Here is a 26126-nt window from a genome sequence, read left to right on the forward strand (position 1 = left end):
CTCCTGGTGGTCTCCGGTGGCCGACCCGACCTGGCCAGGCCGGCTGCCAGGTCGGGCTCTTCTGCGCTCCAAGGCCCGGAACTCCTGCGTCCCACGCCGGCGCTCTGACGTCATCGGACGTCCTCCGGGCTCTACTGCGCAGGCGCAGAACTACTGCGCATGCGCAGTAGAGCCCGGAGGACGTCCGATGACGTCAGCGCGCCGGCGTGGGACGCAGAAGTTCCGGGCCTTGGAGCGCAGAAGAGCCCGACCTGGCAGCCGGCCTGGCCAGGTCGGGTCGGCCACCGGAGACCACCGGGAGCCTGCGTAGCGGCGGCGAGGGCACCTCCTGCCTGCCACGGGCTGGAGGAAGCCCCAGGTAAGTGGAAATTGATTTTTATTTTTTACCCACCCTCCCTGAACCTTCCCTTTAAGCATCAAAATACATAGCAGATCTACTAGTGTCAAAATGTGCCAGTTTTTGTTCCTTCTGCGTTCACAAACTCATCCATGCACAGGAAACACACCAGTGTGAAGAATAATAATTGAAGAGAAATCAAGAGCCCAATATGGTGTAGTATGTCAAGACAGATTGAATAATTGAGACAGTGAGATGGTAATACTCACAAACATGGGTTATCGCTCAGGTAACCACTCAATAGGCAGGTGAGGAGATTAGACCTGTCCTCACTCAGGATTAAGAAGTCGCTCTCTGTAGATGGGAGAAAAAGGGTAGATCACCCCTCCACCCGGGGTGGACTTGAATATACTGGTAGGTGAACAGAGGCGCCAGTAGAATAAAAGTACATAAAATTTTTTAAAAATGCTGCGAGGAAGTGGTGGACTTGCCTCCGTTAAAGCAGACACCAAGGACTGTGATTAAATAAATAAATACACATTTATTAAAGATACCCCAAGTGGGGTATCTTTAATAAATGTGTATTTATTTATTTAATCACAGTCCTTGGTGTCTGCTTTAACGGAGGCAAGTCCACCACTTCCTCCCAGCAATTTTTAAAAATTGTATGTACTTTTATTCTACTGGCGCCTCTGTTCACCTACCAGTGTGAAGAAGGTGTGCTTGATCCATATATATATATATATATATATATATATATATATATATATATATATATATATATATATATATATATATATATATATATATATATATATATATATATATATATATATGAATGAGTATGTATTTGGTTATGGTGTTACTGAAAAAAATATCCAATAACATATGTGTCTGGTAAAAGTAAGTGAATCCTTGGGATTACCATATAAAAATTTGTCATATCATATACACTTGTCAGATTATCATATAAACTCTAGATTGTAAGGCTTCGGCAGGGTACTCCTCCTTGTGTCTCCTACCTGTTCACGCACCTCCATTACCGTACAACCCATGCTATGGATCTGAGTGAACTTGACTTGCCTCATCTCCATGCTCCATGCAGTGACTGACTAAGCATTACCTTGTACTCCTACTGTGCTGCGTGATCTGGTCTCTCTTGTATTCCTGAATTGTCATATTGTCTGTAACCCTAACTAATGTCCAGCGCTGCATAATATGTTGGCACTTTAGAAATACAATAAATATAAATTTGAAGGTGAAATCATAGTCTAGTGCTTTCAGTCATGGCTCAAACAAAGGCAAACGAATGCGGTAGTTTGAGCCATAATACAGATAAGTAGTTAGATTATATGCTTGTCTGGAAAAAATGATCCAACACAGGACATTCCAATTGCAAGCTCCTTTGTGAATAAAGTCCACAAGCACAAAAACCCTCAATGTAAATCTCATGTATCCCCCTGCTCTTGTTTCCATATTCCTGTAGATTGCTCAAAAGGACAGTGTGCTTTTTTGTGTGTTTTGTAAAATGCTATATTTTGTTAATCACTGTTTATTTCTCACTATTACTATCGTACTCGCTTCTACTTCTGTATTTTGTACCAATTACTGGATTGTCATGTATACTAATGTCTGTATACAGTATTATGTTCCCTTGTTTGCTTCTTCCATTTTAAATTGCCATGGAAGATGATGGCCCTGTATAAATCAATAAATACATGATCAAATATATTTTTTGTTTCATTTGTTTAACTTGGTTTTCTTCATCTTATTGGACTTGTCTGAAAATCAGATAATGTTACTGGACTGGTTTGTGGCTACTTTTCAACTGCACACACCACAGCGTTCTCAAACTGAAATTTGCACGAACTGAGAAAAAATGGGAGAATTCATGAATTTAGTAGAGATAGATTACCTCATCCTTACTATACATGAGCCTAATTAATGAAAGATGACACTAGAACAGAAAACGAATGTTGCATATAATAGGTTTAGCTGGATATATACTGCACTGCAAAATATGGCACCTTGAGAGGTTGGAGGCTGCAACAGCTTGTAAATTAGTGGTAAATATGAATTATGTAAGTTATTTGAGAAATATTTCACTAGTGCATCTGTTCAGAAGCACCGATTTGCTTTTTGCAGTTTGCTCTACAAATGAATATTTCTCCTTGGTAGACCTTGGTAAAAAGTCCAGTCCCCTCTCATTACAAATCCTCTTGAGAGTATTGGAATGAACAAAAAAAGAAATACACATAGGCGGATCAAAGCATTGAAATATATGAACATTCCTCTGGTCTATTTTATGTTTATGATGGTGTCTGTATCTGCATCAAGAAACTCCTACATTTCTTCAGCTGGTAACATATATAAACTGAAAAAAATATAAAACAAAAATAGGATGCATGTCTTCTTTTCCTTTGTTAAAATTCTCCTTAGCTAAGTTGCTAAAGCATAGAAGATGCAAACAGAGTTTGAAAAATTACATTAGAGTGTGTTTGGGGATACATAAATAATAATGTACTAGCCTACATTATAAATGTATCATTTATTTACTACTCAAAAGTGTACCTGAACTGCCATGAGATGTGATGAGATAATTGCGGCCACATAAAGACATGCATCTGATGAGTTGCTACTGACTCCGAAACATGTAGGGAGAATTCTAAATGCAGAAGGAGTCTATCGTACCTCATGTAGTGAAGTAACCAGAGTAGTGTACAGGGTATTGGCATTCTGAAGTTAACAGGGAGCCATCCAGATGGCCAGCATATGGGTGAAAGCCCGTGTGACAAAACTCAATGAACATACACTTGTCTAACAAATGTGAGTTGTTTAACATATTAAAGTGACTCTGTAACAAAAATTACAACGTTTTTTCTACCATCCTACAAGTTCCTAAACCTATTCTAATGTGTTCTGGCTCACTGCAGCACTTTGTACTATCACGGTCTCTGTAATAAATCAATGTATCTTTCCCCTGTCAGACTTGTCGGCCTGTGTCTGGAAGGCTGCCAAGTTCTTCTGTGCTGGTCTGTTCCTCTATGCACACTCTAGTGTGTGTTTTATTTACATAAGCCAGCAGCTTCTCTGCTATCTTATCAGTAATAGAAGAGAGCTGGATAAAAATTCTCCTCTGTGAAAGTAGCTGGCTGACACATACTGAGGGATTACAAACACAGGCACAGGCAGAGCTGTCTGCAGGAAGCCTGTAATGTTCAGTGCATGAGAGAGAAGGGGACAGAAGGTAAACACACAAATGATCTTTTGAGATTCAAAAGGAAAGCTGTATACAGCCTGCTTGTGTATGGATGTATTTTCTATGTGTGGACATATTGTACATCAATCTACTTCCTGTTTTGGTGGCCATTTTGTTTGTTTATAAACAAACTTTTTAAAACTGTTTTTGACTACTTTTAATGCGGCGGGGAGCGGCGAAATTGTGACAGAGGGGAATAGGAGATGTCCCCTAACGCACTGGTATGTTTACTTTTGTGCGATTTTAACAATACAGATTCTCTTTAAAATGTTAAGATTTTTCACTGTGCAGCCCACTATGTTTATTTGAGGCGAAAGTTCTAACTGGAGTCGGATTGAACTTGCATTGACAGTGTTAGAATTAATTAATATTAGAATATTGGGAAGGGGATGGAGGGGGAAGGGGATGGAGGAGGAAGGGGGAGGGGCAATAAGTACCACAAAAGTGTTGTTTGACCCTTACGTGCATTAGGGACCATCCTATCTGGTGAGTGGTGACTTACTCCTTCTGTCTCACGAAGGAGGCCCTGTGTATTGTCACAGTTGAATGTGCTAGTGTGGCTTCCACAGGATTTTGAAGGGTGTATATTTTTTCCCCATATTGAATAATTTCCTTCAATAAACAGCAATTAACTATTCCCATTATTCTTAGACATTGGCAAGTGGTACAATAAACTTTGTGAGAAAATGTTTTATAATTTTTGCAATTTCTTTGAGTAATATTGTGAAGTACCACTTTGTCGCCTCATTTGACATACAAGGCAGTGCAGTCTATTTTCTTGCTTTATTGTATATGAGGAGATAAACATGGGTACATATAGTACCAATCCTAGTTAGAACTGGTGTAAGGTCACTTGTAAGCCTAGCTAATACAGTTACCCACTCTATAAACATCCCATGAACTCTGTATTAAATGTTAAAATACAGTTATTGAAAGTATATTAGCCTTGGGAAAGCCATAGAACCCAGCACAGCAGGGCCCACAGACAGTCTAAGAAGTTGTCCTTCACCACTGAGTACCGCCGGCAATTGTACTGGTTGGTTGAGACATTGGCCCATATACAATTAACTTTTTCTCCTGTGTTTCTCCTAGGAGATCATTTTTCAAATTATTTTTAAAATAACTTTTTAGCACTTTGCAATTGAAAAAGTACCAAAAAGTAGATGACAAAGTACTATAAAAAATGTTTAAAATATTTTCTCTTTTGCTGGTGGTTTAAAAAGCATTTTATTTACAAGGTGTGAAGATATCACCTGTGAGAATTGCATATGGGCCATTGTCCATATAGATTTTGTACTGCTACACAGGCTAAAAACTAAGCACCCACTGCATAAAACACAGCATTTTAAATGAATAGTTATGGAAAATCTGTTCCTCTAATTTTCTGATGTGTCCCAGCAAAGAAGTGTTATCTGAATACACTGCATTGACTGCTAAATGGATTATTCCCTTTACAGGTTTTGTAGGAAATTATCCATTGAAAGTATCCAAGTACGGAATGTCCTTACATCCAAAACTGACCTACTGCAAAGGGCCGAGCCCTGTTCTTGCCAATGAATCAATCAGAGGAGGGGTTAGGACTTCTGTGTTTTGTATGAATTGGAATGAGGGATGAAAGGTACTTGCTGACAACAGAGCATGAGGCCTAAACCTTTGGCTGATGTCCCTGCCGTAATGACAGAATTATGCAGACTACCACTGGTGATCTTCTAAAAGAAAAAATGTAAGCTGCCTGGTTCTCATGGTGATCTCTTGGCTTCTGTGCTTTCTGAGTCCCACACCTGGGACAAGCATGTAATCAGTGAACAGTGAAGTCAGAGAACCTAATCTCCATACCTATTTTATGCCAGAGACTCAAAAGGCTTGCCCACACTCGTGCGTTGTGTTACAAATTTCAGCAACGCATACTGCGATCTGCAAGGACATCAAAAAGTGCATACCAGTGCTACGAGGACGTAGAGGATGTAGCTACTTGTAATGAATATCACTAGTCTATACAGGCGATGCATTGTGGTGCATTTAAATAACACATGGAAATATGCATTTTTAGTGCCAACGCATGTAATGATCAAGCAAGCAACACATCAAAACGCAGTTTGGTGCGTTCTTTCTCCCACAATGCACCTCACTCTTTTCTCCCAGGTATTGTGATTAGAAAATGAATCTAAAAGCACTTTAAAAAACACATCCAAGTTGCATACAAAAACATATGAGTTTTTGTATGCATTTCTTTCCAAAATTTTGACTTTAATGTGGAAAGGCCCAGAGGGAAAGAGTAAAGGAGCAATTTGTCATAGTAACCACCCAGGTGTCTACTTTTAACCCATTAGCAGCTTCAAAGGAATTATCTTGTTTGAGATAAGTGCACTGCTTTTGACCTCAGCCGGCAGAACCGGTGTTGTAAATTCTTTGAAAGCTTTGATGTCTCTCTGCTAGCAGAAACTATAGAAACTCAAAACAGAAGTCCTCTATTATTGTCTCACACTGCCCCCTAGTGACAAGCACCCATAAATACACATTACAGTAGTACTAATTACTAGCAAGGAAATATAACAAATAAAGAAATAAAAAAATGTGCTAAAATAAATTGACCTGGAGCACTTGGAAGCCTCTAAATAAATTGGCTGTTAAAGGGATAAAGTGTACCTCAATTGACATGATGAGATTAACATGGGTACTTAAAGTACCTACTATCGCCTCATACATACAGCCGATAACAACCACCTCGGCTGAAAATCAGGCATGTGTACAGCACTTGACAACCCCCAACATGTGAGCAATCCGCCGGAAAAATGTACCCCACCCCAACTACGGCAATACCATTTTCTACACGGGAGAACTCTGTAAAATCAGACCCAACGTGTTGCGTTTAAATTTTTACCAGCTGCTACCATATAGTGAATTTATGGACAAACAAAAATGACAGCGCTCACAGGCTGCAACTGGCTTATAAACCATCAGGGGCGTGTACAGACCCCCAGGGGCTAAACACACGCCTTGAATCCAAATCAGATGCAAAATTATGCAAATTAAGTGTAATTTTGCATCTGATTTGGATTCAAGGCATGTATTTAGCCCCTGGGGGTCTGTACACGCCCCTTGATGGTTTATAAGCTAGTTGCAGCCTGTGAGCGCTGTCATTTTTGTTTGTCTGTCTTGAAGAAATGTGTATACCATTGTATGATAAGCCGCACCAGGTAAGTTATGCTTTTAATGTCAGGTTAGTGGTAGGTCTTCCCCGAGGGGGCACGTCACCGCCGTGGGGAAGTCTAGTAGGAATGATTTGTGCACACATTATTGCTGAAGTTAACGCCCTCCATTGCTGTACCTGTTTGAATGCATGTTGTGTAATATAGTCCATTGGAGCTCTGCACTTCTTTGCAGCTAAATCAACTCAGGTGCAGCCTTCTGTATTTGGAAGCGCTGCCTACACTCTCTTCTTCTATAGTGAATTTATAGTTCACAGATAGTTTTTCTCTCATGTTGTGAAATTGTTCTGAATCAAAATTTGATTAAAACTGAAAAGATTAAGAGATGTAAAATATAAATGTACTACTGGGTTTCATGTCTTGTATTCACCACGTGGAATTTTGTAAAGAGAAAATAAACAAAAAATTAAGTAAGATATAAATGCATTACTGGGTTTTATGTCTGTAAAGCTTGACAGACACTCACCGTTTTCCTGGACAGGTTTCCTTTTTTAAACCACAGCTGTTAACCAGGGCGGCCCATGCTGTAAGGGCAACATAAGGCAAGGAAGCAGCTTCTGTATGACTAAGCGATTTTGGCTTCAAGGATATCTAAACATAAATCATACATCACAAAGTTATGCGTTTGCCCTACAAATGCATAAAAGGTTATGAAACTAGAGCATTAAACTGGTGAAATGGCAGACTTCAATCATTGTTTAATATTAATATTAAGGTACAAGGCATGAATTAAAAAGATGCGAGTACTGTATTTTCTGGCATATAAGAGTACTTTTTAACCCTTGAAAATCTTCTGAAAAGTCAGGGGTCGTCTTATACGCCAGGTGTCATTGATGCCAGGTGATACATGCTGATGTTTAATTACCAGGTGCTGGAGATTCGGCAGACGCCACATATGCTGGGGGGAGCTCATCACTTAGGCTGCAAGGTTTGGGATGCCCAGGGTATGGAAGAAAGAGATGCACTGTGCCTATAAAACATACCTCTTCCACCTGTCTGGCCCGCCCTATCCTGTTACTGCATATGCGAGATTTAAGATGTAGAGAAGGAGGTAAATAGGATACCAGGGTAAAAGAGGCGGTTTTTATGGGCACAGCGCAATCTATTCCTCCATACCGCTCTGATAAACAGGGAAACAGGGAGAGCTGACCAATCCGCTTAGGAAGAGGAAGAGTTGACCATTCCAACCAATCGCCCATATATGGTTATATACTGGGTACCACATACAGTACAGCACCAGTATCTGTTTATACATAGCACCAGTATATGATTCTTTTACATTTTTATTAAGTGTGTGTTCGAAGAGGGGTAGTCTTATACGGTGAGTATATGCCAAACTCTATATTTTACCTGGAAAAGTTTGGGGGGAGGGGGGTCTTAGATGCCGGAAAATACAAATATTGAATTGTATAGGAACGGTTAACATTTTCCGAAAAGTGTACCTATACTTATCCTGCTGACTTGACCTTGTTTGTAAGCAACCAGGATGTTTATAGGCAAATAAACCTAATTTTCTTCCAGGCTTCATACATCCAGCTCCCTATCAGCACCTGCTGCCAAGACTAACTGAACTGGCTTTACCTACTCCTCTCATTGGCGTTCAGGCTGCATATGGAGGTGCCCACAGTCAGGCAGACTCAAAGCATGCATTATCATGCAGGCACATTTCCCGGGTGACTCAGGACATGGGGACAGAGGAGAGGTCTGTGGGTGCCCCTAGAGATATGTGAGTGGGAAGAGACAGAAGGGAGAAACAGTAACACTGCTCAGATGTGGCCACTATTGCATATCCAGATGTTATACTGTATGTGCAGTTTGACAGCAAAGCCTAATTTTTAAATGTAATTATATGTAATTATATAAGTATATACGTTTATGCACAGCATATAAGAGAACATTGCTGCTACCACAAATCACCAGATTCATTAGAAATGCTCCATAGCACAAAGAAACCCATTTAAATAACAGTAAACTGCCACTCTAATAACCACTTCTGTGCAACATGAATGGTTTATAAAAGGCCAAGTGCAGCAGTGATCTCACGCTTCTTCGTCGCCCTTAAAAGGACAATTGTAACGAGAGTTATATAAAGAAAGGAAACCAAGAGCCCAATATAATGTAGTACACTTTGTGGATTAATGAAAAGAGTACAATATATATACAGACAAACCAGGGTGTTATGATCGCTTCTGCAGCAGGTACTGCTGGCAGTAGTAGTGCTGCAGCTCAGGCAGTTCTGATCTCTTTCCATGCAAGCTGCATAGCTTTGTCTGCCTTTTCCTGCTGTCAGCTTGTGACTGATTATCATTCACCTGTGTGGGAATCTGCATGTCTGCTCCCATTGGATGACCTCAGTATAAAGATCTGCTTCCTGCAGGGCTCCTTGGGCTATCATTCAGTTTAAGCCTGTCTTGCTGTTGCTTCAGCCCCAGATCGTGTTTCTTGTTCTAAAGATACTTTGCTGGTCTTTGCATCATATATTGGTTCATTGCCAATATATATGCATACCAGCACGTTTATTATTTTCCTTGTATTCGTGTTACGTTGATACATCAGTGTCGCTGATGTATACGTACACGAACTGTTTATATCCTGTGTTCAGTTAGTCAGCTTTCCAGCACGTTTTGGTAGTTTGCGCGTATCGTGATCACCCATGCTGAGTTAGTTATCCTGCTCCTGGTTCTGTTTGTGGATTGCGTTCATCTCTGCGAAGAGATAACGAATCCTTCTGAATCCTGTTCTGTTACCGTTTGTGGATTGAGTTCATCTCTGCGAAGAGATAGCGAATCCTTCTGAGTCCTGTTCCCTGTATTGCTCCAGTCCTAGTCAGTGTTCCTGCTTATGTCATATATCGGTTCATTGCCGATATATACATATGTTAGTCAGACGTTACAAATAGTTTCATTGATAGCTGTAATTGTAATACGCTAGGAAATCATACTTATTGTATTTTTGTCTGTGTTACGTTCATCTATCTTGATCCTGCTATTTCCTGACTATCCTGTCCTGTCTTTGTGAGGCACGCCATTGCTGCAAACGCATTGGCTGCCTCATTCCAGTCTGTCTTGTTGTGGACGTTTGCTGTCACTAAGTAGAGGCTAGTTAAGCAAGCGTTCATTCTGTCTACCTGTTCTGATCTCCTCAGTTCTGGTTTATGCGCTCAGCGCTACTTTGCGCTGAGACGTTATCACGAAAGCATTGTTTGTGGCTGTTCGGATCTGCACCGGCTCTGTGCGCCACAATCTCCTATTGGAGTCAGTCCTCTCCTCCACTACACTGGGGATATCCTGATTCCTTGTGCTGGTGTGTGTACCTCCTTCACGTCAGCTTATGTGTTGCATGCTGACTGTGGAGAATACACCACCAAGCCTGACACAGGGTTACCTCCAGGCAACGACGGTTTAGGCAGGTGAGGAGATTGTCCTGTCCTCACTCAGGATTAAGAAGTCGCTCTCTGTAGATAGAAAAAAAAAAGGGGGTATCCCCCTCCACCAAGAATGGACAGTAAATGCTATGAAGAGTAAACAGAGGCGCCAAAAGGATAAAAACAAGCCAATAAAACGTTTAAAAGGGCTTTGGAGGCAGTGGTGGGCTTTAGGGCAAATAAATGTGTCATCACTCAGAGGGTATGCAAAAATAGTAAGCAATCTTTATTGGGAATCTTGCAGAAAAGTACATCAAAAAATTAAAACCATTTAAAAGACACTCCATGCAACACACAGCTACTGTATGACACACACAGTTACCCTGCACTGGTACCGGCAAACACACACACTCCGGCGTCTTCATGGTGACAGAGGGAAAGAAGCACATAGACTATGGTGCGGCTGCAGTACAAAATGTGCCTCTGTGCAGAGGCGCCAGGTGTTACCCGGACCTAATACTGTTGTGTGCTCCTATATTTTATTGCCTGAGGAAGCGGGTTTACGCCTGTGAAACGCATTGTAGTCCCTTTTTGAAGCATACCGATAAAAATCGATTTGTATTTGAATAGACGGTTTCTAGTGTCTGCATACAGGAGGCAAGTCCACCACTGCCTCCAAAGCACTTTTAAACGTTTTATCGGCTTGTTTTTATCCTGTTGGCACCTCTGTTTGCTCTTCATAGAATTGTAACGAGAGGGATATGAAGGTTGCCAAATGTATTTCCTTTCAAACAATACCCATTGCCTGGCAGCCCTGCTGGTCTATTTGGCTGCAGTAGTGTCTGAATAACACCAGAAACAAGCATGCAGCTAATCTTGTCAGATCTGACAATAATGTCAGAATCACCTGATATGCTACATGCGTGTTCAGGATCTATGGCTAAAACTATTAGAGGAAGAGGATCAGCAGATAGCCAGGTAACTGGTACTGTTTAAAAGGAAATAAATATGGCAGCCTATAGGTCACATGAGGCTTACATGATCATATGATCTGATTGACCAGTGTGACTGTAGGAGAATATTCCAACCCTCTGACTGGAAAAAAAAAGGCTGCAATTGATGGCTGGGTGTTGCTGGAAGGTTGGCCTCCTCATTGGATGGGGTAGCGCTCACTGGCATTTGAAATAATCATTATGCATGCATATTTCCCTATGACAAACTTTTCTGAAGCACACTGAAAACAACCTAAACATACTGCTTGGATTCTGTATAGAATGTAAGGAAGCATTGTAGACCTGGGTTCCTACTGTAATTGCCTTCAACAACCTCTGATGTTCCTAGCACTCGTTCTTTGACTTCTGCAGACACCCCTCTACGAAATGCTTCAGGGCCTGTACACAATGGCAAAAATGGTTGCCTGAAATACTGTAACTGTTTCCAACTGGTTTGCGAAGCCTTTCGCCATATAGGGCCAGTTCACACGGACGCTTGGTGGGCATTTACTGCCATCGTCCGGAACTCATCATTAAACGATCCGATTCAAGTGAATGGTAGCATTTATATCGGGCAACGTGTATCGTTTGCGTGAACGCAGCGTTCCCATTTTCATGGTTGATTACCGCCCTGCGGCTACGAAAAACACAGATGGCGACAGCAAGCTGCCGAAAGCCCGCACAAGCCCCCAAATAAGACGCCAGCAAAAGGAACGCTGCTGGAAGTCGAGAAGAAGCCCGTGTGAACCGGCCCATAATTTGCCTATCTGCCCGCAACGTATTATACTCTATGGAGAGGAGAAGGAAATATGGTGGGAGGCAAGTTGGCAGTGCTTGTAGCATATAGGGATGATCAATGAGATGCAAAGAATTCCAAGCTGATGCAGAATTAAGCAAATATTTACGCAAATTTCCACAGCATGGAAATGGACAAATCTAATAAAACCAAGAATTTGATTAGTCCATTTTCAAGCTTTATAAATTTGTATAAAATACTGAATAATTCTGCATCCACTCGGAATCATTTGAATCCTACTGACCATCCCTAGCAGCAAGTAGTGACAGAGATTTGGCATGGGTCTCCAGTCTGTCCAATTACCAATCAAGCTGTGGATGGGCGTTGGGAGACAACCATACACACTATGACAAAGATGCCTGAAACCATCAAGAAACAATCATTTTGCTTAACTTAATTTTTCTAGTGTGTATGGGTCTTTACTCAGGGGGCATACATCCACTAGCATAAATATTTTTTAACAGTGAATATAACTTGCTGATAAGTTTATGCAATTCTGCAAGTGTACACAGTGTGTGTGTGTGTGTGTGTGTGTGTGTGTGTGTGTGTGTGTGTGTGTGTGTGTGTGTGTGTGTGTGTGTGTGTGTGTGTGTGTGTGTGTGTGTGTGTGTGTGTGTGTGTGTGTGTGTGTGTGTGTGTGTGTGTGTGTGTATTTAGTGTAACATAGTTACCTCATTTGCACTTGCAACCACAAACTCTGCAAATGTACCCTGCTTCCATGGAGAGACAGCTGCCCAGACCTGTCAAAAACAAGATAAACAAATGGTCCTATTATCTATGAATGTGCAAGAAAGAATGCAGCTAAAGTGGTACAAGACAGATGGTCAATAAGTGGCTAATAATTCCAGCTTGAACACAAATTTCATGCAAACTGTATGCAGCTTGGAACTGGGGCAATTTTGGTGCAAGCTGGAATTAGTATCTTAATGACCCTCTCTATAGAGTAGTTGCTCAAAGAAGTCAATGAGCATCTTTTGGGCCTATTTATTAAGAATGCCATTTAGACTTTTGTGTGGTGGATTAGCCTCGTAAGCACAGAAGTGTGAAACAGCCATCAGGCTCCTGCCCAGCACCCACTATATCACATCTCCACCTTACTGTACGGTAGGACCAAAGACTTTATTATTGTATACCACTGCCAGACGATGTTCACTGCTTGCCACAATAAAAAGCAAGCATTCAGCAGTGCTGGATACAGCATCTTTTATACAACACTGCACGTGATCTTTCAGTTCCTAGAGCATGCTGAAAAACTATATAGGGGAGAGAGGCTGCCCAAGCTCCTGTCATCCTACTACCCCAACAACTCCATCGGTCTGAGAGTGCTAACTTCTCTACCTTATACCCAGACTTTTGTACTCTCCACTGTTCAATGCAGTGACCACTTTTACAACATCACTTTATAAAAAATATTTGACCTGGCTAACCTGAAAAATGTATTTCCCTGGTGCTTCCATGGCAGCATACTATGGGTTGTGGCCCCGCCCCTGAACCCATAGTATGCTGCCATGGTAATGCACCAGGAAAGGAACATTTCCGATAGTTAAGTATTAATTTTCCTGTTTCCCTGGTGCTTCCATGGCAGCATACTATGGATTCAGGGGCGGGGCCACAACCCATAGTATGCTGCCATGGAAATGCACCAGGAAAGGAACATTTTTGATAGGTAAGTATTAATTTTCCTGTATATTTCCCTTAAAGCTGGGATCAGAAGTGGCAAGTCCAGTCTCAGTATAGCCAGTTATTCTTGTGATTATTGTTAAAAAAAAAAAGTGTCAAAAACTGCCCCACCAACAGCACTGTAGCCATATCCTGCCAATTCTTTCTCTCAGACCCTTTTAAAAGTACGGTAGCAATAAACAGCAAGAGAAGCTGTGAAAAAGGTATTTGAATCAAACAATTGCTCTTCACTGTTTCTTATGAAGGTTTCATACTATGCAACTGGAGAGCACCATGGACCAGTCTTTTTTTTTCTTCTTATTCTATATTTAACATTTTATAAATGTCAATAAATATCAGTATTTTTAAAAAGTTTTTAACACTTGACTCAATTATTACAAACTTTACTGTCAGTTTTAAAACCGTGTCAGCAAGAAAAATGCTTACAATTTAGAAGAATAAGCTACATATTTACGGCAAAGTACCCGTTCATCACTTAATATATACCATACCTTCCCATTATAACATACAAAAGGTCAGAGATTACACATTTCTGGGTCCCATACAACAATAACCTTTGTGTCCTCCTCAACTTGTGTCCCATAGTGTATTGCTGTTTTATAGTGCCAATGTTGTATGTTACAACTCCCCAGTGCCCAATAAAGTGTGCCCTAGCTTTCCTTGTTCCCCATGGGTACTCAGCTTCCCTGTGCCCCCCAAAGAGCATGTACACTTTAAAAGCTCCCTTGATGGTGTCTCCAATTGTGAAGTGCTTTCTGATATTTGCCACACCTTTCATTGTCCCCAGTAGTGTCCTTCATTAGTGCCAACGACTACATGACTCTGGCATCACTGCCGCAGCAAACAATCTGCTCTGGCTTTGTGCGCCCTGTAGCCCGCCCCCTGGCCACATCCAGATTTGAAAATTACATTTTTGGGAGTTCAGCGTCCTGTCTTTTGCAGCATTAATACTCTTAAAAGTAGGCCCCTGTTTGCCCCACCCCCACGTCCCCCATTAGTTACACCCTTGTCTCCTGCTTACACTTACCTCTAGTGAACAGGTTGTTTAGTGAGCAGAACTTCTGTTGGGAGTGTGTGAAAGATGAGTGTAAGGTGTGACATTTCAGTGCTCTTTGTGGGTGCTCAGTGTCTGAGTTGTACATCCTAAGGATTATGCTAGTAGTACGTGTGGGGTGAAGTGCTCTAGGCTGGAACCGCTTGGGTGGTGCCTTACCATTTGCTGCGTATTGCCTTTTCTCCATTTAAAGCCAAGGAATGGCCATTCTGTCATCAGAACTCTGTGTGTGTTTAAAGAGATCAGCCTGTCTAATTCAGTAATATCAGCAAGTATGAATCAGAACTGAGAGCTGTTAACCCTTTCTGTGCTCCCAGGAATTACCAGAAGTAAACACTGCAGGTTTTTTTTTTAAAAAGGTCTATAAGTTGTAACAAATAATTTTTTTTCTTTAAAGAGACACTGAAGCGAGACTAAATCTCGCTTCAGCTTTCATATATAGCAGGGGCACGTGTGCCCCTGCTAAAACGCCGCTATCCCGCGGCTGCACGAGGGTCCCTTCACCCCCAACCCACACCCCGCAAAAGTTGGTCGGAAAGTTGGTCGTAGGATTTGTCTTCCTGGAGGCAGGGCTAACTGCTGCAGCCCTGCCTCCAGTCGCGTCTATCAGACGCGCATCGCCGCCTCTCCCCCGCCCCTCTCAGTGAAGGAAGACTGAGAGGGGCGGGGGAGAGGCGGAGATACGCGCTGACAGACGCGCGTGGGGCAGGGCTGCGGCGGTTAGCCCTGCCCCAATGCGGAAGCGCTCCACCGCATTACGGAGGGGATTTGGGGGGACAGGGACCCCCGTTAAGCCGCGGGATAGCGGCGTTTTAGCAGGGGCACATGTGCCCCTGCTATCTATGAGGTCTGAAGTGAGATCTATTCTCGCTTCAGACTCTCTTTAAAGCGAACCAGAACTCAGAACATCCTCTCTGCTCTAAAAGAAATGCAACAACATAAAAATCTTTAAAACAAAAAAATATTTCTTTGTTACAGCTGATAAAAACCCTAACAGAAATCTGCACTGTTTCTACTTCCTGATTCATGGAGGCAGACATATTGTTAACATCCTGTGCTTTCAAATGTGCTTATCTGCCATCTCTGCCATGGCAGTCATGTGACACAGAGGAGAGATCAAATAACTTCTGATTAGACACAAATGAGTGGGAATTAAACAGGCTAAACTCTCTAAATACATACAGGGTGCATTTCTCTAGGTTTTCCTCCTGTCCTGTGCAAGAGTTCAGGTCCACTTTAAAGGTTATTATACTGTTGCCTATCTTTTAGAGCAGAGAGGAAGTTCTGAGTTTAGGTCTGCTTTAATAAAATATCTTCAATGTGCAAAACCAAATACTTACCTTATCTCCAGGTTTAAAATAATTTACTTTGAGTCCACATTCCATTACAGTTCCTGAAACATCTCGACCAAGGATCAAAGGGAACTCACTGCCAGACATCTTCATTTTCAGTGGATCACGACTCATGTTTAGGCTTTTAGCTCCATAACCATCTGCATATGTATGACAACAAGCAGATGTCAAAACTTACAAAACATGTTACTGAATTAACTCAATGCATTATTTTGTGCAAACAATAAACATATCACATACCGGTAACTCTTCAAGTCAAGAGATGCTCACTTTCATTCTCCACAATTAGGCAAGTACACAGTAGACTTTCATTGTTTGAAACAATGATGGATTATTATTTTAGGCCATAAGCTTCTTTAGTAATCTAGCATGGAAAATCCTTGATGGACTGGCAATAACACCTGTGGTAGGATGATTGTCTGCCTCCTCTTTCTCCACATACCTAAACATGCTGTTCAGCATGCCAAGCAATACATCCATACAGGGATCATGGAATCTACAGATACAAGATGGCAGTTGCACAGTCAGATCATTATGACCATATAAGGCAGCAATCTTATGTCTGCAGAGACCATCACTGGAAAACTATAGCAAGCATTCCTGTGTGTTGAAGCACCATTATTTCAGATGCCCTGAAACCACCTGTTTGGTATTTATTAACTTTATTAAAGCCTTTTTTTTTTTATTTACTTCACTTGTTATTTCCCTTCCCTCATATTATTTGAATTTTTATAATTACAAAAAAGTTAATCCTGTTAAATAGGTATATGCTAGTAAACAAGATACAGTAGAATCCATTTACAGTGATAAACTCCAAGAAACCTGGCGAAGCAGTTTACTATATCAGAATTGGTCATACATTGTATATTTATACAGATGCATGGTCGGGACCTGAGGACTAAGTTTACTATAGCCAAAGGTTTACCATATCAGAGCTTACTATAATGAGATTCTATTGTAGTATGGAAAGCAGTGGCGTAGCTAAGGAGCTGTGGGCCCCGATGCAAGTTTTACATGGGGCCTCCCCAAGCACTCTATACATAACAATGGATACGGCGCACCAAAACCTGCCAATGGCAACCACAGTGTCTGAGGTGCAAGAAGGGGATGGGGGACAGTGTGTTATTGATTACCACTATTCAATGTGTCTATAGAAATGATTATTATGAGCACAGGACCAATAGAAAGCTAATACTGCAGTTGAGGGAGGGCCCTTCGGGGCCCCTCTGGCCCAAGGGCCCCGATGCGGTCGCTACCGCTGCAACCCCTATTGCTACGCCCCTGATGGAAAGTGAACATTAAAAAAAAGTGGTGAAGATCACAGGTGGGCATCTCTGTTCTAGAAGATACTTCACCATTTGTTCAGGATCATTTCTTCAGGTCCAATAAAGTAAATCCGAGGAATTTTGAACGTACAGGCAATCAGACACAGAACATTTATATTGCGCTTTTCTCCTGGCGGACTAAAAGCGCCAGAGCTGCAGCCACTAGGACGCACTCTATAGGCAGTAGCAGCGTTAGGGAGTCTTGCCCAAGGTCTCCTACTGAATAGGTGCTGGCTCACTGAACAGGCAGAGCTGAGATTCAAATAATCCTATTATTTACCCCACCGGTTTAGCTTATTGTCATCATTATGCAGATATCATTTGTTCAAGAGACTGGCTGAAGGTGCATACCAATTCCAAAAGGCAAACAAGATAAAACATGATTGAATGTTAATGACAAAGAAACTGTTGAATACCCTCTTCTCTGTTATGGAACAGCTGTTTCAATAAACCAATCACATAAAAATTGCTAAGTAGAGACCCCACAAGCAGATAGAAAAGCAAACAGCCATCATCCCTGCCTTGTTTTGCTGCTTCTACCCAGAACTGCTACACCATGCTTATGTGACCAACAAAAAAACAGTAGAAAGGCACACCACTCACACCTATCATTACCACTATCAACTCACCGACACACATCACGTCCAATAATCTGACTAGCATCTCGATTCACAGCACAGTTCAAAATTCTGAAGAGATGGTCATGAAGGTCAGTGTATACATTTTAGGGACAGTGGAGACTATAGTCGGAGCAGTGCTTTTCAGCGCTGCTAGATTTGGGCGCAGCCAGCGCCGCCATAGACTATAAAGGGATTCAGTCTATAGCGGCGCTCAGTGAGTAACGTCGGAGCCGTCGGAAGAAGCAGTCCCCCACTATCCACGGCGGCCTGGAGGGGGAATAGTAATCAATTCTGCCCGGACTTGTGCAGAAGACAGACCAGCCACATAACAGCTGGATCCTGCGCCCAAGTCTACCGGCGCCGAATTCAAATGTACTCACTATAGTGGCCTACAAAGTCACATCCCTGTAAACATTCATAGCTATTGTGGAAGAAACTGAGACTGCACACAATCTTTTGAACAGAGACAAAAACAAAGCTGCACCATCAGTGTTTTCCACTGTAGCAAACCTACATATGGAGGAGGAGGAAATGAGAGCTATGAATACATTCAAGCGACCAACACTAAATCACATCTTTAGGTATGTGCATGACATGAGTCAAAATCAAAACATGTGAGGTACAACCTTTCACTGAACACAAATTTAGTAGATAAAATTATGAAGTTCACAAAAAATGTCTTGGACTGTAAGCTACATGTCAAAGAGGGAGGATACGTAGACAAAGATATTTACATGAAACCTATAAACATGGATGTAATTCTTGACTTTCAACACCCACTGGGGCACAAGCTTGGTGATATTCAAACTCTACCACACTGGGCGGAGGTAATAACTCCCAGCACAGAAACAGAGTACAGACACCTCAGAGAAGCCTTATGCATTATTGACTACCAAGAGTAGGCTTCTGTCAGAAAACACAGAACACAGCAATTCAATACATGCAAGCGAAACACAGAAAAAACACAAGGACGCCGGGAGCCCGACATCGTGTGATATTGTAACACAATGGGTCAAAGGTTAGGAGAGTATATACTCACAATTGTGGGTTGCTTCCAAAGGCAACCACTCGTATGCACATGTGGGGAAGTGCAGTCCCCACTCGGCCTAGGTAAGTAGATGTCGGTCGCTGCTCCAAAAACCCTCGCCCAATAAGATTATAGTGGGGAATAACCCACCAGGTAGGGTGACATGAACATATTAAACACACATGTAGGACGCGCCCATGAAAAAAAAAAACTTTAATTTCGGTAAGAATTTCTCGTCTTACCTTAAAAGAAGACTCATAGCTCAATTTCTAAAAAATGGTAAACACGATTTATTAAGCACTTCGGATGACAACGTGCCAATTAGCTATGTATCAGAAGCCTGGGCTTTATCTGTTTGGTTGTGAAACGCGTTGTCGTCCAAAATGCTTAACCTTTTGGGGACCGACATAGTTTGAATCTACGTCCAGCAGGTGGTACTCCCGCCCTGACTGGACGTTGATTCAACGTCTGTGTTAACGAACCGTCCCGACGCAATTGTGCGCACCGGAGAGGGGAGATTAAGCTGTCATATGACAGCTGCCATCTCCCCTCAGTGATCAGCAGCCATTGCGTATGGCTGGTGATCACTATGATCGCCGGCGGATCATAGTGATCACTTACAGAGCTGCGGCGGTAGGGGGGGAAAGAAGAGGATCCACTCACCTTCCTGCCGTTCCCCCCGACGATCGGCGCTCCCTCTGCTCTGGCCGGCATCCCTGCTGTATTGATGCTAAGTGCCGGGTCCCGGCTTGATGACGTCAGTAAGCGTCAGTAAGAGCCAGAAAGCAAGCGAGAGCGGAGGTGTCTACAGCTGCTCATCGCTGGAGTCTGGGGGGTGAGTAAAGGCTGCCAACAATACGGGGGACACCTGGCCACCCAGGGGGGGACCATAGTAGGGATCCAGCTGCCTGACCCCCCCAAATGTGCCTCCCCCCCTCCTGCATGTACAATGCCTGGTCTTTAATAGGCAGCTGGTCCCGAAGGGGTTAATAAATCGTGTTTACCATTTTTTAGAAATTAAGCTATGAGTCTTCTTTTAGGCTGGTTTCACAGTGGGACGTTAAAGTTCGAAGTTACAGCAGCCAGTAACGCAGCCTAACTCACAGCACTGTAAAATCAATGTGCTTGTTCACAGTGCACACGTTGTGTTACATAGTAACGCAGCACGTTTAAACAAAGTGCTGTATGCTGTACGTTATACTGGACTAAGCCACGTTAGACTGTTTGCACATGCTCAGTAATGTTGGTGGAGGAGGTCTCTCCTCCTCCTCCGCGGCCAGCCACATGGCTAATTAATATTCACTGCACTGTGGAGACTCCTGGTGGAACTGTAGTGTTGTCCGGATCATGAACGAATCGTTCATTTGATCCGAATCTTTTTTGTGAGTCGAATCATCCGGATCATCACAATGAAAGATTCGGGTCACAGTGGATGTCTGTCTGGAAGAAACAGGAACATACAGAATGTACAGTGCAGGGAAAGTCCTGTCCTGCTAGTCATTTCACCCAGTCTGCTTCCCTAGTAAAATGACTCAAATGATTTGGTTCAAAGATCCGGATCTTTTCAATGATCCGATTCAAATGATCCGAATCCTTAAAAAGATCCGGACTTCCTATCACTAACCTGGAGCGGCTGCTTTGAGAGCTGCATAACGCAGCTCAATCTGACGTACAACTTCAACACCACCATGCGTTGCGTTAGGGGCACGTTATGCGACCTTAACGTCCCCTAAAACGCAACGTCTTGGTGGGAAAGTAGCCTAAGGCTGGTCGTGGAGGAGGAGGGAAGTCCTCCTCCTCCAGCATTACAGAGCATGTGCAAACAGTCTAACGTGGCTTAGCCCAGTATAACGTACAGCATGCAGCACTTTGTTTAAACGTGCTGCGTTACAATGTAACGCAACGTGTGCACTGTGAACAGCACAATGATTTTACAGTGCTGTGAGTTAGGCTGCGTTACTGGCTGCTGTAACGTGGGACTTTAACATCCCACTGTGAAACCAGCCTTAAGGTAAGATGAGAAATTCTTACCAAATTTCACAAAAAGTTTTCTTATGGGCGCCTCCTACATGTGTCTTTAATTCAATACATGGCTAGAATGTTAGAGAAACGCTGAAGGATGTTTAAGAAAAAACATCACATCCTAACATCCAGCACCTAAACGCAAATGAGGCATCTTTATATATGCAGTCAACTGTACTGAAGAATGCAAAGATTTAAATAGGAGGTAGACAAATAAACCTATGAGTAAGCTCAACATAGGAGGGCCAACTCTGCAGGATTAAGATCCTGAAGTCTATCAACGGCTCAAAGTGAAACGACCCTCATGAAAATTATGAGCATGGACAGCAGATTATGGATTATGGACAGAAGAGAAATCAACATTAGTGAGAGCCTTTGTACTGTATTTGAAGCTGGAACAACTACCTCAGCACAATTTGTCATCAATGTACAATGCCATTTTAACACCTGCCTAGACATTATAGAAACAGTATAGAACTTGAGGCATGCTGTGACATAATGATATAAACATGGGTACACACATCAAGGAAGTATATTGCAGTTATTTTGTCCTTATCCCTCTTCCTCCTATGCTTTTTTTGTTCTTGTCTATATTTGTAAATTTTGAAAAAAAAACTCTGGAACTGGCATCTCGATTCTGAAATCACTACCTAGAAAGCCAGTGGATTTCATGCTTTTCAAACTTCAATTGCTGCAGGCTTGTTCCAGGTCAGCAACCTACTAAGCACCTCCAGAGTTTGCAGGTTTAAAGGATATCTGCGCCGAATTAAGATGAAACGTGGGCAGCAGGCATATACTGTCAGCTGTCCTGATGCCCACCACTCCCCCTGTTCTCCTCTCTGCCTCCAAATCCTACTTAAATGCCTCCTGGCAGCCTCTACCAGGTCCCCGAAGTCGGGCATTACCGCACAGGCGCTGGCCGGACTGCGCGGGAGCTACAGGCCGCAGCCTCACTGCACATGACATCATGACTACATTTTGCATAGTGCATTCCCGGCCATGGGCTGTAGGACATGCGCAGCCTGGTCATCGCCTGTGCAGTAATGCCCGCTTCATCTTAATTCGGCTTTGGTATGCTTTAACCCCCTTGGCGGTACACAGTTTCTGAGGCTGCGTCCGCCAGGAGGTTATTTGCCTCAAAAAAAAAAATTTTAAACGCTTTAGCTAGCATTTCGTTAGGTAAGCGTATGTACAGGGTTGCTCCGGTCCCCCCATGCCCGCCGCCGGCTATACATACCTCGCCACGATCCCGCAGAAAGCGTAGTTTCCCGATTGGCTTCCGGCGTTGCTATGGCGACGATCGGAGATGACGTCATCGACGTCATCCGCAATCCAGATCGCCGTCATCGCGAAGCCTGGAGCCGATTGGGTGGGTGCGCCGGCGTGGGAACGCTGGGGGGTACGTATACCGGAATTACGGGCGATCGCGGGGGACCGGAGCAACATTGTGCATACGCTTAGCTAGCGAACCTCTAGCTAAAGAGTATTGCACCAGTTTTGTTTTTTTACAGCCCTGGGGCCATGTGATCCTCCGTGGTGGCTACCCAGTGTGTAGCACGGGGTTACCGCTAAGGAGGTTAAAGGACAACTGAAATGAGAGGCATATGGAGGCTGCTATATTAATTTCCTTTTATAAGACTGCTGAAGTGAGAAGAATATGGAGGCTGCCATATTTATTTCCATTTCAAAAGGGTCTATGGCTAAAAGTATTAGAAGCAAAGGATTTGCAGGATAGCCAGGCAACTGGTATTGCTTTAAAAGGAAATAAACATGGCAGCCTCCATACCACTCTCACTTCAGTTGTTTAAAGGATGAGAGATGAATATAAAAAAAATTCATACATACCTGGGCCTTCTTCCAGGCATCATCGCTCTCTCAATGCCATCCTCTGCCTCCTCGATCTTCCGTAAGGGGTCCTGGTATCTTGGCCAGTTGGGGCTGATTAGCCCTACTGGCCAAAGATACCAAGGCCCCTCATGGAAGATCAAGGAGGCTGAGGACAGCGCCAAAGGAGCGATCAGGCCAGAGAGGGCTGGAGGAAGCCTCAGGCATGTATGCATTTTTTTTTTATATTCATCTCTAGTACACTTTAAGGCCTCTTTCAGACTGGGACTATTTGCATCTCATTGACCATCCCTATTCTTGTCCTGCAAAAAAAGGGTTCTATTCACAAAGGGCAATTCGGTAAAATCAATTTGTTCGGTAAAATACCTCATTCAGTATTTTACACTTTTTTTCCCAAATTCACTAAAGATTTTGTGCATGAGGCATACGTTCTGTAATTTACGTCAATTCACTAAGCCCTGCTTGGTAAGTGTCACTTACCAGTGTGTAGCAGGTCAGGGAACTGCGTGTATCACTCAGAGGTTTTCTGTCCTGTGCATCCCAGTCATCCCTTTAGATGTGCTGCAGCCACCAGGGGGAGCTCTTCTGTATCCCATAATAAAGATTTTCACATCTAAAAGGGATGCAAAAAAGCCCCCCAAATGTCACCTTCCTCACACCAAAAACCTCTAGCAGATCCGCGAAACAAAAGCAGATCCGCAAAAAGATTTCAGAGCGATTCTAGGCATGTTCAGAGAGGTTTTCTAAACATGCCTAGTGTTTTTTTGGAGTGTTTTTGGGTAGCCGATTTCAAATATTGTTACAGTAAAAGCTTTTACTGAACAGCTTCTGTAATAAAAACGCCTGGAAAACTGCTCTGATCTAGAGTTTATCAGAGCGGTTTTCCACTTTCCTATACTTTAAAGGAACACTGTAGGGGGGTCAGGGGAAAATGAGTTGCACTTACCCGGGGCTTCTAATGGTCCCCCGCAGACATCCTGTGCACACGCAGCCAGTCACCGATGCTCCGGCCCCGCCTCCGATTCACTTCTGGAATTTCAGACTTTAATGTCTGAAAACCACTGTGCCTGCATTGCCGTGTCCTCGCACCCGCTGATGTCACCAGGAGCGTACTGCACAGGCCTAGTATGGTCTGGGTCTGCGCAGTACGCTCCTGGTAATGTCAGCGGGAGCGAGGACATGGAAACGCAGGCGCAGTGGTTTTCAGACTTTAAAGTCTGAAATTCCAGAAGTGAACCGGAGGCGGTGCCAGAGCATCGGTAAGTGGCTGTGTGGGCGCAGGACGTCTGCGGGGGACCATTAGAAGCCCCGGGTAAGTTCAACTCATTTCCCCCCGACCCCCCCTACAGTATTCCTTTAACATTGAGGCAGAAATGCCTCAGAAATCTAAAAAATGCTGCAGCCCCCGAGTTTGCGTTTGTGGAAAAAACTAACCGCTCTGGTGTGCACCATTCCATTCACTTTCATTAGCCAAGCGGTTTTCCCCCTGCAAGAGTTTTTAAAAAACGCTCCAGAACCGCTTTGGTGTGCACCAGCCCTGATAGAGTGAAAGTCCCACCCAATACCCTTTCGCTTCACATCAGAGTGAGAAGCAGGGCTGTGTGGCTCTCCCTTTTGGCTGTTGGGTTCTCCCCAAAGGCTGTCTGGCAAGTTACCGCACAGAGACAGCATGGAGAAATCGAGTTATCGGCGGTTATGAGCTGGAGAAAAATACCGATCTTTGTGAATTGCAATTTCTTGACATTTCTTGAGGCAATTACTGCACAAGTCAGTAATTTAGCTCAGTAGTTGGTGACTAATTTTTTCTGTGATAATAGGTTTAGTGAATTGTAATTTGGGAAGGTGATCAGTAAAATCAGCTGCTTCAGCTGTTTTCAGCCAATGTGGTAATGCTTTGTGAATAGAGCCCAAAGTCAACAGTGTGTCACCATCGGACTTCCGCGCAGGGCTGTGGAGTCGGAGTTGTGGAGTCGGAGTCGGGGCAATTTTGGGTGCCTTGAGTCGGAGTCAGAAAAAAATGCACTGACTCCGACTCCTAATGAATGTAAACTGTAATTAAAATAGAAAATATGATAAAATGTTCTATTTCTCAGATAATAGTCATCATAAATAATTTATATACACAGTAATAGCTGTGGTTAGTTCACAAAAATGAAATAAACTAATCAAAATTAGTTACTTGTGCTGCTTCAATAAAGCAGTCCCCGTATTTTTAAAGTCAGATATACACATCTGATTGTGAGTGTATATATGATGTGTACACAGGAACCTCATATATACTAAATAACATCTATGCTTTAAAGGGATACTGTAGGGGGGCGGGTCGGGGGAAAATGAGCTTACCTGCGGCTTCTAACGGTCCCCCGCAGACATCCTGTGTTGGCGCAGCCACTCACCGATGCTCCGGCCCCGCCTCCGGTTCACCTCTGGAATTTCAGACTTTAAAGTCTGAAAACCACTGCGCCTGCATTGCCGTGTCCTCGATCCCGCTGATGTCATCAAGAGCGCACAGCGCAGGCCCAGTATGGTCTGTGTCTGCGCAGTACACTCCTGGTGACATCAGCGGGAGCAAGGACACGGGCGTGCAGGCGCAGTGGTTTTCTGACTTTAAAGTCAGAAATTCCAGAAGTGAACCGGAGGCGGGGCCGAAGCATCGGTGAGTGGCTGCGCCAACACAGGATGTCTGCGGGGGACCATTAGAAGCCCCAGGTAAGTTCAGCTAATTTTCCCCCAACCCCCCTACAGTATCCCTTTAAGTATAAAGCCTGATGTGTAGCCGTGTCACTAATAGAGCTGGTCAATGAGATGGAAATAATTCTGCGTTGATTCTGATTTATGCAAATGTAAATGTACGCACTCTCTTTGCTCATGAAATCAAATAATTTGATATGTTGTTAAAATTTGGTTTGGTGACTACGAATTAAAGAGACTCTGAAGTGAGAATAAATGTCGCTTCAGAGCTCATAGTTAGCAGGGGCATGTGTGCCCCTGCTAAAACGCCGCTATCCCGCGGCTAAACGGGGGTCCCTTCACCCCCACACCCACCCCCGCAACACTTGGTCATGGAATTGGTCGTTCCTGGAGGCAGGGCTAACGGCTGCAGCCCTGCCTCCAGTCGTGTCTATCAGCGGCACATCGCCGCCTCTCCCCTGCCCCTCTCAGTGAAGGAAGACTGAGAGGGGCGGGGGAGAGGCGGAGATACGCGCTGACAGACACGCGTGGGGCAGGGCTGCGGCGGTTAGCC

The 26126-nt window shown here is 43.4% G+C and overlaps 1 protein-coding gene across 1 annotated transcript in view; it reads right to left on the bottom strand.

Annotated features, from left to right (window-relative positions):
• The window catches only part of RTN4IP1 (reticulon 4 interacting protein 1), a 64387-nt gene that overhangs the window by 32564 nt on the left and 5697 nt on the right, over positions 1-26126 (bottom strand). Inside the window, exons 2-4 of the mRNA XM_068279425.1 lie at positions 16032-16183; positions 12629-12697; positions 7272-7396 (exon numbers count right to left, since the gene is read on the bottom strand). Coding sequence (XP_068135526.1) covers positions 7272-7396; positions 12629-12697; positions 16032-16183 — 346 coding nt within the window. The remainder of the gene's footprint in view (positions 1-7271; positions 7397-12628; positions 12698-16031; positions 16184-26126) is intronic.

Source organism: Hyperolius riggenbachi, chromosome 4, assembly GCF_040937935.1.
Source record: "Hyperolius riggenbachi isolate aHypRig1 chromosome 4, aHypRig1.pri, whole genome shotgun sequence".
NCBI classification, from domain to species: domain Eukaryota; kingdom Metazoa; phylum Chordata; class Amphibia; order Anura; family Hyperoliidae; genus Hyperolius; species Hyperolius riggenbachi.